Source organism: Rhipicephalus sanguineus, chromosome 11, assembly GCF_013339695.2.
Source record: "Rhipicephalus sanguineus isolate Rsan-2018 chromosome 11, BIME_Rsan_1.4, whole genome shotgun sequence".
NCBI lineage: Eukaryota > Metazoa > Arthropoda > Arachnida > Ixodida > Ixodidae > Rhipicephalus > Rhipicephalus sanguineus.
Genome location: NC_051186.1, coordinates 80,298,291 through 80,311,202, shown reverse-complemented (window position 1 = coordinate 80,311,202; position 12,912 = coordinate 80,298,291). Strand labels below are relative to the sequence as shown.

The following is a 12,912-nucleotide window of genomic DNA, read 5'->3' as shown; positions in this document are numbered from 1 at the left end:
GGGGCAAAAAATCTGTTACTCTCTGTACAACCTTTCATTTTCCTGTCAAGCAGTAAGCTAAGAAAACAGATGTTGTTGATCTACTCCTTGATCAAGAAGAGTGGTCACACAGCCGAAATTAGAGCCTGCAAAATGAAGCCCTGACAAGAGTGCACCACCACCCACCTCCTGGAGTCCGTGCAGTTGCCGGAGGTCCGCTTCAAGGGCCGCGCAGCGCTCCTCCAGCTGCTTCTCCCCTCCGTTGGACCTGCATTCTTCCGCTGCGATGCCTCAGCCTGGGCCTACGCAATGCAAGGGCCACTCATTCAAAACCATCGAACTGTACGCTAGTGGCACTGGCAGGCAGACAACTATTTGGCAGTGTTTGCAAAATACCAACGAAGACCAAGTTCCAGATTTTTTTTTTTTTAGAAACTAGGCAACTTACAATGCTACGTACTGCACTGAGTGGTCGCAACTATAATGTTCTCAGACAGACAGCTGTGAATCAAAAAGAGCATTTCACATACGGGGGGGGACATGGCATTCGATAAGAACTTTATTTCACTGATTTTGATGAAAATTGGCACAATTATTGGAAACATTCATACTGTACAAATTTCACAAACAGCTTTTTGATGTACGATATATTTCTCCTTCTGGTTTTGTTCCAAGCCCGAGTCACTTCAAAGTAAGACAGGAAATTCGTTCAAAGCACTGTGCGTTCTAAGATGTATGATGGAGAGCGTAACATGCACATATTTTTTTAATTGCAACACAATTTTTTTTAATTCTCATTTCTTATGAGATGACCATGAAACAGGCATCAAGGCTGCGTGCAACTCGTCAATTAGCTAATTACAACGAGGTGATACTGGAAAAGCAAGAGTGTCATGCCTTGGACTATTTTTCAAGAAATATACACTCAAAGCTCGATATAACGAATACAGATATAACGAATTATCGGTTATAACGAAGTAAATGAAAAATAGTCCTGTCATAGATACAGTGTTGTGAATGCATGCTTACAACGAATTTCCGCATATAACGAAGTTATTTTCGTGCCAGATGTGACTTTGTTAAAACAGAACTGTAAATAGACTTGGTGAGCGCGAAGAAATCAGCAGAACAAGTGAAGCAGGAAGCAAAAAAAAAAAATCGTTTTGAAAAGATGGCTTTCAAAGTTTTTCTGTCATGTGTAAAGAGGCACGACACACGCGTCCAGTGATGGAATGTTTAGATGGTGTGTGAGGCATGGAAAATCCCCCGATAGTGTGCACCCTTGCCACGTCCGCGCATGCGATTGGCCAGGGAAGGGCTCGTGGCATGCGAGCCGAGCCAAGGTGTGAAACCCCAAGAGAAGAGGCAGGCATTGTCTGTTAGGGCACAGTTCGAAGTAGCACGAAGAAGCCAGCGTCTCACCTTCACTCCACCACGTTGTCACGCACTTTCAATCACATTTTGTCCGCACTTCACCTCACATTGTTCACACGTCACCACGATCACTGGCTCCATAGTTCACGTTTCACTTCACTAATTCACCTACTTCACATCACTCTACTCATGAAATCTGCTCCCACGTCTCGTCTTCCTTTTAATACTCTATGTGGGAACAGTAGTCCTGCAACATTAAACTCCATCTCATCACACTCCCATTTGTTAGCTTTGTTCTACTCAGAAATTCGAGAGGTTGATGGTCTGTTCGTACCAGAAAAGGCTTGCCAAACAAATAGAGCAGACACTATTAGAAAAATATTCGAAAGCTGGAATATTCACACACCCCTACATTTTGATGAAAGTTGGAGTTTATGTATATTTGCATGCTGATGTCAAGTATGCAATTCTTTTTCTAGTACAAAAAATCACAGCATATCCACAGAGTGAATGATGATGAGTGGGCGAAGCTGCGGAGGTTCATCAGTTAACCGTGAATCTTCCGTGAATTCTGCCCAGTACATCATCACCGACGTGAGATCGGGCGCGTTTATACTAAAGGTTCGATGAGAGTTATGACAACTTGCAGCTCACTTTAATTTTACATGTACGCTGTGAATTTTCACTGTTTAATCACGCACAGGAGAAATCGCACACACGCACTACCTTGGAGGTCAAAATCCAGTGCCTATATATACGGGGTGGTCAGTGAACGGTTGTGCAGCGCGAGCGGTTGGTTTTTTCAATCAAGACGCTGCCGCGACGCTGCCTCGCGACGCTGCCTGCGTCGGCACCACTGCGCCGCGAGGCAAGATAGGGGGGGCGGGGGGGACCGTAGGAGAGGAGAAACATCTGGAGTCTTTCGTTAAGCAGCTGGCATCTATTCGTTTTGCTTTAGAAACATCTGGCGTCTTTTCGTTTTGCTTTAGAAAACATCTGGCGTCTTTCGTTGGTTTATTTCATCAATCAACGGCGTTTTGAACAAAATTTTTATTGTTTAATCACGCACAGGAGAAATCTCACCCGGCACTACCTTGGAGGTAAACAATGGCTGCTAATGGGAATGAGAGAAGAAGTCGGCTTTTAGCTAACACTTACACTTCTACTTCTACTAACGTTTCCTACTGGAACATGCCAATGGCTGCTAATGGGGAATGAGAGACAGAAGAATTCGTCTTTTAGTTAACGCGCACGCTGCGAATTTTTTGTTGTTCAACAACGCACAGGAGAAATCTCCCACCGGCACCACCTTGGAGGTCAAGATCTGGTACTAGCGTTGACTGGTTACGCACTACGACAGGGACGAACGGGTGACGCTTTAAGGAGCTTCGCCCCTAATATGTCGTTTTAAAGACATAGAAAGTTTCATGTGACTTGTTGACAGCAAGATTCTTTTTTTCTGACAGTTCCAAAGTAAATCAGCTTATCATGATGCTGGTAGTCATACGAAATGGGCCGTGTGTAATTTCGCGCTTTTCGATGCATTGTCTCTAGACGGCTGCGCTCAGCCGTTGTAAAGCCCGGGATGTTTGTAAAACTTGGCGACACCTGTTGAGATGTGACCTACCTGGGCAAGCTGCTGTTGCCAGAGTAGCCTTTCCTTGTGGTGTCCCTCCTCCTTCTCGTGCCAACGCTTCTCCTCCTCCTCGACCGATCGCTGAAGATTCTGCAGGATGTCCTCGGTCTGGGACAGCACCTGCTTGTAGTGGGACACCTAGAGGGGGACACACACACAAACAGAAGCGTCCCTGAAACGGCCTCAAAACGTCCACTTACAAAGAGGGCACCACAGCTGCTTCTAAGTGCACCCAACTAATGCACACTCAGATTTCAAACGAGGGGCGACCGACCTCCTTGTCCAGCTTGGTATTGGCCAGAGTGAGCTGCTGCAGGCGTTCCACATCTTCCGCAACTCCGCTGGTTTGGGACTGCGTGGAGGCCGACAGTGGCTGGTGGTCGCCCGTGCCCCGTTGCTGCTGCTGCTGCTGCTGCTGCTGCTGCTGCTGCTGCTGTTGCTGCCACTTCTGCCACTGATGCAGCTCCCTCTCAAAGTTCACCAGCCACTCGGCATGGCTTAATCCCCCATCCACCTGCACACACGCACGCACTTCAACAAACCTTCCAAGAGGGCCCACATTTGCTCTAAATCGGCCATCAACCAAACACAAAATGTGCACCGGTGGCACCATCTCTTTGATGGCAATGCAAGCCATAACACACAGACATCTGGCACCTGTGTTGAACATCATCTCAGAGGGTGACTGGCAATAAATATGGTAATAAGTACATCAGTATGGCATCACTTGCATTACACCGCAGAAGAAACACAACTATTTCCTGACATATGTAATTATTAATCACCTCTATTTGCTGTATCTGTTTCTCGTCTTTTGCACCATGGTTGATAGAAAGGGCAGTCCTGGTGAGCGCATGTGCGTGTTCTTCGATTTGTGTGGTCCTTTTTGTGTGAATAAAACCTCCAGTTGCAAATCAGCGCTCGTGTTGCATTGTTCTTCTACTATTATCCTTGTTTCATTCACACTGCGAGTGAAGATGCAAATAGTTAAACATTAAAACACCTTTCTGCAAGCTGAAGAATGATCATGACCACCTCGTCAGTTTAGACTTCAACGGTGGCCTTTCCAAGATCTTTCCGTCACAGTTCTTCGCGACAGCAGCACAGCTGCTTCGGAACTCTAGAATAGACAAATTAAATGTTTTGGGGCTTTGGAGCAGATTCTTTGTAGTAAAGCCAAGATCAGTATCGCACACTGCAAGTGTTCGCAGGCTGGTCCATGTCAATGTTTATAAACCTCAATGGACTGTCTGCTGTCATCCCTTCTTTTTTACTCTTATACGGATTAGCGATCGTATAAAATTTTTTCCGATGCTGTACCATGAAATGAAAGCACAGGCGAATTGGTCAGGAAATGAGCCAGGAAGAGCTGAAGTTCTTGCGCAATACCAAGCATAAAGGTTGCCTTTGAAGACAGCGGAGGATGGCTGCTCCAACCCCGCCGCAACTTGCACTGGTCGGTCATTTGTTCTGATCAGACACAACTCGACATACACCTTTACGTACGGCAGGACCTTAATTTAAGAGCTCTTGAAATTGTACTAACATCTTCAAGTCACTGCACAGTTAAAAACTTGAGTTACATCACGAAGAGTAAATGCTGCTCTTTGTGATGTATGCGTATTCAGCACGTAGAGCAGGCATGTATTAGAATGAACTGCAGATAGCACAGAAAAATGTCACAAACTGACACGCTGCCGCCGTATGCGCAGTTCTGCATGTGCCGTTCACTACACGAAGGACACAAGACGCAATGAAGAAGTACACACAGCACCGACTTTCAACAACATTAAATAGCAAAGCGAAGACCATGTATATGTGGTAAGGAGGCATGCATAAATGAAAAGAGAATGATCAAACCGAGTCTACGACTGAAGAATAACGAATCCCTCGTCACTTGTTGATCATGAACAAGGACATGGCCTTCACTTCGCTATTAAATGTTGCTGAAGGTCGGTGTTATGTGCGTTCTTCACTAATCCTTGTTTCTTGCACTGCTCTTGCATTTAGTATGACCTACCAACACGGCCAAGCCTCCACCCTTCGTAAAATCAAAACTTGTGCGAACTTAACACTGGTTTGTGGAATAATAATGCAAAGCATATTGCTAACCTTGACGGCCGGCAGGAGGCGCTCTAGAAGCTCCCGCTCCTTCTTCTGCTGCTCGTCTATTAATCGCTGCCGTACACTCTGCACATACACAAACACAATCAAGAAAGTTTTCAGCAAAAAGCCTGCACGTGAACAAAAACACGTTTTTTCACCTCAATTATTTCCAGATTTTACCGCCTCACAGTCACAGCAATTTACGGCTGACAAACTTCAAAAAAAAAAAAAATTCACAGCATAACCACGGGTGAATGATGAAGAGCTTGGGCGAAGCTCCTGAAGGTTACACCGTGAAATCTTCAGTGGTTTCGCCCAGCAGTAATCAAAGTGATAGCCCGGTACATCATCAAAGACGTGACAAACACTGTATATATTTATACAAGAAATTTTATTAATCGTAAGTGGTAGCTAGACGTGGCTTCCGTTCCCCCTTCATTATAATGGCTTTATGGTCGGTGAAGTGATGGATCAGTGATGGGTCGTAGTGGGATGTTTGCAAAGATGAAGTAGTGGGCAGTTTGCAAAGGTGGTTACGCCGAACAACGGAGACGTGACAAGGTTAGACTAAGAGGAGCTTCGCCCCTAAAAAGGAAAGAAAGAAAGAAACTGAAACTGGTCAGGCGTACCAGTAGGGCACAGGACAAACTATCCATTACTTTTTTTAATTAATTTCTCCACAATATCCTCTCTTTTGACAAGGTTGCTGTACAGTAAAACCCACTTATAACGATCCCACATATAACAATCTATCGATTATAACAACCACATTTGGGTGCACTTACGATTTTCCAATGCTAATGATTGAAGCTGCATCCACATATAGCAAACATTTTTCAAAGCCTCCTACTTTTACAACGCACACTTCAGACTTGGTCGTGGTAAAAATATGGCGTATACGAAGCGAAAAAAAAAAAGTTAAAACAGGCTTTCTAAAGCGTGAGAGGGGCACGTGCTAGCGCGCGTGCTCCACTCCAGTTTACTTGCGACTAAGATATCCCAGGTTGGCGAGCACCGCATGCAGATTTCGGACGCTGCGAGTGAGTTCGCTCACTTTCCAGGCGTTTCTTCAGTGGCAGAATGGCAGTGCGGAAAACAAAAATAGGAGACAGTATGAAGCCTTGCGGTCAGCTTTCGCGTGGTAACCTTTCCTGACGACGTTCTCTGCAGCTATGACCGCCTATGATGAACCAAACAATGCCTTGGAACGCAAAAATGCATAACTTTTCATCGCATAAAGGTTCACGGCATCCCTAAACTCGACGCCACAATGTGCTGCAAAAGGTCGTCCATCTTTTCGGTAACGGCAGAGACCAATCGATTGGTGATTACGACTTCCGCGCAATTACGGCGATGCCTTTACGGATAACTATCAGAAAAGAGCGAAGGTGAGGTGGCGGCAGTCGAACGTGCCACCATGACTTATAGCCGACAACCTTATCGCAATTATCTGCAGATATCTGCTTGGCTGCGCGTGTGGCATAAATAGTGCGAATTGACGGCAGTACGAGCCCCCCAATGCTGCTGTTTGCAAGTTCGCCGCCGCTGCGTCGTGCAAGACTGCTTTAAAGTGCGCGTCGCTTTGTAGAAACAAAAGTAGCTCACTGGTGTTGAGCGGTGCGGGCACCGAGAAACATCGATGCACTGACAGCAAGCATATACTGCATGTTTGATTAGGCGACAACCCGCATTGTCGCCACGCATTGTCGTGCAGGGCCACGAGAGCATCGTGGAGACGTAGTGTGTGCGTTGCTTGCAAAATGCTTGTCTTCGCCATGTTGAATGAATAGGCTGCACCCGTGCCCGCCGCACCCGTGCCCGCCGCACCCGTGCCCGGTCTGGAGTGAAGCAGGCACAAAGAACGTACAAACACGTGCATACGGTATACAGCAAGCGGCCCACCAGTGACTCCGTAAGCCGAGTAGGTGACGCGCTGCACGCAGCTAGCCAGGGATGATAGACTCCATGTGGCGGTACCACACATCTGTGAAACGGTCTCGGTTCATTGCAAAGGTGGTTAGTTCACTTGTGAGCACACAGCGGGTGTTGCTTCACGACACGAAAAGGCTTAGCTTGTCACCAGTGGGGTTGTTAGACTTTAATAAAAGTGCACAAAAAAAGAGGCTTGGCCACTAAATGCACGTTTTTAAGGGTGAGTCCATATACAACGAATTACTGATATAACAACCACTTTCCAACACTTTCGAGTTCGTTATAAACGGGTTCGACTGTATTTACTGAGCTTTAGGCCAGTCCAGATTCGAAGCTCAACATCTAAAGTTCGTCCATAGTGAAAAAACAGCGCAACGTAGATACGGACTAGGAAGTACACAGGACAATGCATCTAACAGTCAGTAAAATTTCGCTCCTTCTAAATGCAATAAATTCTGATCAGTTTGAGGGTTATCTAAAGAGAGAATCTTTGCATTTGTTCGCCAGTGCATTCTTTTACCAACATCGATGCTCCTCAGCAGGTGAGGCAGCGATGCATTGATAACTTGTTTTTCAAGCATGTGTGGATCAGGGAAGTAGCAAAGCAGCTCACCTCAACCTCCTTGGTGTGGCTGGCCTTGAGCTCCTCGAGCTTTTTGGTCAAACTTGCTTCTTTTGCCTCGGCCTTGCGCTCAGCTGCCTGCACAAACATTCTTCCGTTAAGGCCTGCACAAAGAGCTTATCCACTTTGTCGTTGCCGTGATTGCACCTTCACTTCATCTTTGTGGCATTCGCATTAAAAAAAAAATTTTTTAGAAGCGGTGCTTGAGCAGCGCGAGGTACCCAGTAAAATAGCCACACCGGATGGCTTTCGCCTTCCAAGTCATCATAGGAAAATGAGCTTTTACGAAGGATTACTGTGAGAAAACACCGATGAGAGATATCAGAATTCATTGCCTCATGCAGGCACTCACAAAGAATCCAAAGCAATTCTGTTGTAGTAAGAATCTGGTTCCCTCCGGATTTCGTTATTTTGGGTTTTGTTTGCACTTCATTGAGGCGAACCATAAAGCACAAAAGAATGCTCTAATGAATGCACAAAAGATGCTCCGACAAAAGAAGGGGCATCCCTAAGGGGATGATGCCATTACCCGCATGGCCTCAACAGCCTCCCAGTTCTTGGTGCGCAGGTCATTGTTCTTGGCCCGCTGGTCGTCCAGTTCCTGTCGCAGCTCCTGCACAGCAGCCTCGTGTGCCTGTGCCAGCCGCTGCTCAGCACCCTCAGCCGCTGCCTCCGCCTCTGCCTTCTTGCGCAACAGCTCGCTCACCTGCATGATGCGACTCCTTCTTAAGACATTTAAGCCAGGACAAAGAACATTTTAGTGATTATGTACAGTCATGTGCTATCAAATACGAACTCATTTTTTATATGCACTGTGCCATTAGTTCAAAATTACACATGAAAACATCAATCCATCACAGTTTCGTGGAACTGGCAGCACAAGTCACTGGATTCTCACGAATTAAGGAGTGCAACAGTCAGACACAACTTAGGAAGTCTGCAGAGAACCCGCCCAGACCGAGGTGCGACAGCCAATAGCCTCCGCGACTAAAGAAATAGCCCCCGCTCAGGCATGCATTGCGCTGTCACAAGAAGTGCGAGCAGGTACGAGGCATTGCAGACACTAACACAGCGGCTCTCTGCGCTCCACGTTCGCTCTCTTTCGTTCTCGTTCACTCTATCGGTTACGCCGACGACGGTGATGCCACTTAACACAGGAACGAGCGCCTAAGAGCTGCGCTCTAAAACACTGCCTTCGAGATTCGTATTGCAAAGATGGCATGTAGGATAAAATTGGATGATAACGTGTTTTTGGAGCTCGCGAAAATAATGCCTTGGAGACTGATGCTTGTTTCCGCCGTCGTGTGTGGACTCATCGTTATCGTTATTTGTAGGAAGAGTCCGTGGTCTTCTTGCACTGACATTGTTTTTCATGGGAGTACTCGTCGCAGCGTACATGCTAATAATGTGCAAGCGCTCTGCGTGTGCTTGCTTCTTTCACGCCTCCAACTCTTTGTGCCAACGGAATCGCATAAAATGATTACATTTCTGTCGATGACACCATTCTCACCTCTGCAGCTCTCTCCGTCTACTAGATTGTGGCTGTGCCAATGCGTGTCCCAATGACGAACTTTAGGAGTTGGTGGAGCAGGGGTTGTTTTCTTGGACGGTTGCTTTGAGGGGTACTTTCACTTTTGCGAGGCAGCCGGCCTACTACCATGAGTCCCGGCAGTCCAACACTAAATGCCAACGACGCTGCGCTATCGCGCGGAGACGCCGACATATCCAGCAACAATGTTGCGAAGGTATTGCCAAAAGTGATCGCTTGCCATGTGTCGGCAGCAGTAGTGCTAGATTTACTAAAATATATATGACATGCAGGTGCTCGAATAACTGATCGTGCTGCTCGAGCAAGAGTTGTGGAGGTGATCGCACCCCTTGTAAACTTTTCGCCTCATTGCTACTGTTCACGGTAGTTAGTGTCCTAGCCACCGAGTGAGAGCTGACGCTCTGCTCCCGAGGTGGCGCCGCCTGGTGGCAGGTTATGCAGGGTCATAAGGAGTGGACCTCTGTTTCTTTCAGGTTTGGCACTGCTCGTGGACGATTGTCGCTTGTGAGGGGTCCATGGGGGCAATTCCACGGCTCTTTCCCCGAACTCTAGTGGAGAGTCCAACGCCGGTGACACCGCATTTGTGTTACCTTGTGTGTGTTATGTTGCTTTGTGTGTATGTGTTATATTGGCATTCTAGTGTGTTATTGGTCATGTTACTCTAGTTATTTGTAAGATTTGGCTGGCAGGCTCACCGTTGTGTAAAAAGATGCTAATAAATGTCCATGTGTTTGTTGTACTACCGTGTGAACTGCGTCCATTTGTTCGAGAAGTGGCTCTCTCAAGACCCTACAGAGTAAATGCACCAGGCAATGTTGCACGGTTTTTTCGACATAAAATTTGACAGTATATCGACATAAAATTCTGCACTGTTCCCCACTACTCAAATATTTCCTGCTTTTCGGCTTTAGCATTTCCCAGTTATTACAGTTAAACCTGGATATAACGAAATTGACAAACTCCCGAAAAAAATTCGTTACGAATTCAGAAAATAAACGCACAAATTAAACACAAGGGCAACTGAAGGCAGAGCTCACCCAAAACATTTATTTAGCGGCAAAAAACTTTCTACTGCTTGTTTGTGAGGGATGGCAATACTGGACGTTCGTAGGACATAATACAACGCTGCTCTGTCATCGTCTAGCCGTGGCTTCTGAGAATGGCTCGGGCAATGCGCCGGAGCTAATCGCGGAGGCGACGGTTTAGCGAACATGCGGCGCGGTGCAAGACGGCAAAGTGCATGACGAATCGACCTCCGAAGATCAGTCTTTGTCTCGGACACTTTCCACCAGCACCTAATCCGACATCTCCTCAGTAGTGATGCCGCAATCCTCCAAAAGAAGAAGAATCGCAAAGCTGCACGTCATCAGGGACTGCTCCATGCGTGCGCAGTGAAACCACGCACGCGCCGTCGGAAACGAGAAGGGAACGACACGGATACCACATACCACGGAATATTCAGAAAAGTGCTCTCAGTATGCAGTGCGGCCCTGCACATGTGGCACAAACTCGAAGCATAACGACACGGAGCAAGAATTTTTCGTGGCTTCATCCGGTGCCACGTTAACGAAGTGCAGTTCAGAGACTGCTGCAACAACTGAAGAGTGGCGCTGCCAACGCAAAAGCCTTTTTTTCTTCTTCTTTTTTTTTAGAGAAAGCCGGCCCGGCGACACCCGCGAGTGGTTGGATGAGTTTTGAAGAGAGGGGGGGCAAAGGACATGCCCGCGCATGCGCCTGCGGCTGCAAGAACGCTGGCTTGCGGGGTGCAGTTCCGCCTGCCCGCCTCGCGCAAAAACGAGCGCTTGTGCTCCCTTCGCAGGTGCCGAGTGCGCCATGCGCGACGCCGCCACTTCGCGCTCCATCGTCGATGGGGCAACAGCAGAAGATGCATGCGGCTCCTGCTCGTGCCAAAATGACAAGATTCGGAGCAAAATCCGTAGGTTGTCGGCAGCGAAAATTCGTTATATCAAGGGTGTCTCCCGCTGCCACTTTGTTACATAGAGGTCACAAGTACATGTGCTTATATTGAGTAACGGCGGGGAATAGAAAAACTTCGTAATATCGAGGAATTCGTTGTATGGAGGTTCGTTATAGGCAGGTTTAACTGTACCGTAAAAACCGGAACATAAGCCAGATCTTTTTTCAAGAAACAGCCATAAAAAGTAGACCATGATCTATACACCGGTCATTGGCAAAAAAATTTCAAAAGTCCGGCCACTATGGGCAACTGAACTCAACAGCCTCCATCGCCATCGCAATCATTGGCATCGCTTTGTTTACTGCCAGCTTTGTGCAGTGGGTGGACTCATTTTGTGCTTTTGTTGTTGTCTTGTGAAACTATTCAGGCTCCGAGCTTTTTTTTCTTGTTCTCGACCAGTGGCCGATGAAAGTTCACCGTAGCGTTCAAGAAAACAGCGATCAAGTTCACGAAGGCACGAAGAATTCTCGTCTGACGTGCGTGAAAAGGTGTGTTGGGATGCTAGCGCATGTGAAAGCGAGCGGGAGCCGTGGGTCACAAACAATAACTCAAAGTTTATCTTTGCACAGGTGTTCTCGCTGCTCCAATCTCGCCGGATACACTTTCTCTGTTGCTTCCTGCGATGCCAGCAGCTCTGGTTACAGTGCCACGTATGGCTATAATCAGTGGGCAGATTGAGTGCACCACAGAAGCATTCACTACTGGCGGCATCACACACACAGGAAAAAACTCTGTTTCAGCGCGAGGCCGCAGCGTATCTAGAGCTGCAGACAAAGGTTGCACAGTTTATTGTCCGCACAAAGCTTGTTACCGTGTTGACTTAACAAGCTGCATTCCGCACCCGTACACGGTGTTTTCAACATCTTCTCTGGCTGAGGCAACGAAGCTCCAGGTTAACCAGGAGCTGCGCTCGTGTCGTGATTACTACCGGGGACCTCAAAGTGCACCCAAATTAAAGCTGTCAAGATGGTTGTGACGTTTTACAAAGATAATGGTTGAGCAAATCTTGTGGCTTTCTGCCATGTGGAACTTATGTGTAAACACACGTGTAAATAAATGGCATTTTCACTGTGCACCTTTTGAAATTGCATTTGTTTCACGGTAAAGGCGCCTTCTGATACTTTGGCCGTTCCATGTACTTTGTTTTGTTCCCCCGCCCCTCAGATTTTCAGTAGTCAGATACATCCTGGAAGGGACCGTAATAAATAAAACATATCAGCGTTCTACTGCATTCGTTTCATAAGTTTCCAGGAGTACCCGATGGTCGCAGAGAGTGGGTCATTAGTTTAAGCAAACAGGACTTTGTATTCAGCTGTGGTGGATGGATATCTGAGCTAACTGGAATCCGCTGCCTGCCCAGATGTGGGAGAAGAAAATTGCACAGTGTGGCCACCGACCTCTCGGCTGTGTGTCTGCACGGCATCGGCCAGGCGTTGCCGCAGCTCCTCGGCCAGGTGGCCCTGCTCTTGGCAGCGCTGCTCCAGCGCGCCCAGGCGTCGTTGGTGCTCCGTCCGCTCCGCCTCAAGTTCCAGTTGATGAACCTTGCTCAGCTCCTTCACCTTGCCCTGCACAACACAGAGAGGGGTTTCAATGCAGGCTAGGTGATCATTCATAGCAAAGTTTGGTTGTAGTGCCAAGTTACAATGTTATGAAAACAAGAGAGGAAAGAGGCACACTAGCAACTACGCTTTAACTCACATTGAAGACAAATATAGAACGATGGGAACGAACTGCAC

The 12,912-nt window shown here is 47.3% G+C and overlaps 1 protein-coding gene across 11 annotated transcripts in view; it reads right to left on the bottom strand.

The window, feature by feature from the left end:
* Positions 1–12,912, bottom strand: part of LOC119375196 (GRB10-interacting GYF protein 2) — a 676,837-nt gene that overhangs the window by 623,678 nt on the left and 40,247 nt on the right. For 6 of the 11 annotated variants that reach the window (XM_049420360.1, XM_049420363.1, XM_049420367.1 and 3 more), the window contains exons 10-15: positions 12,574–12,741; positions 8,179–8,355; positions 7,641–7,727; positions 5,102–5,179; positions 3,264–3,503; positions 2,981–3,127 (exon numbers count right to left, since the gene is read on the bottom strand). In XM_049420360.1, coding sequence (XP_049276317.1) covers positions 2,981–3,127; positions 3,264–3,503; positions 5,102–5,179; positions 7,641–7,727; positions 8,179–8,355; positions 12,574–12,741 — 897 coding nt within the window. Of the gene's footprint in view, positions 1–165; positions 282–2,980; positions 3,128–3,263; positions 3,504–5,101; positions 5,180–7,640; positions 7,728–8,178; positions 8,356–12,573; positions 12,742–12,912 lie in introns of all 11 variants that reach the window. The other 5 variants (XR_007417936.1, XR_007417935.1, XM_049420361.1 and 2 more) reach the window with 3 other exon arrangements.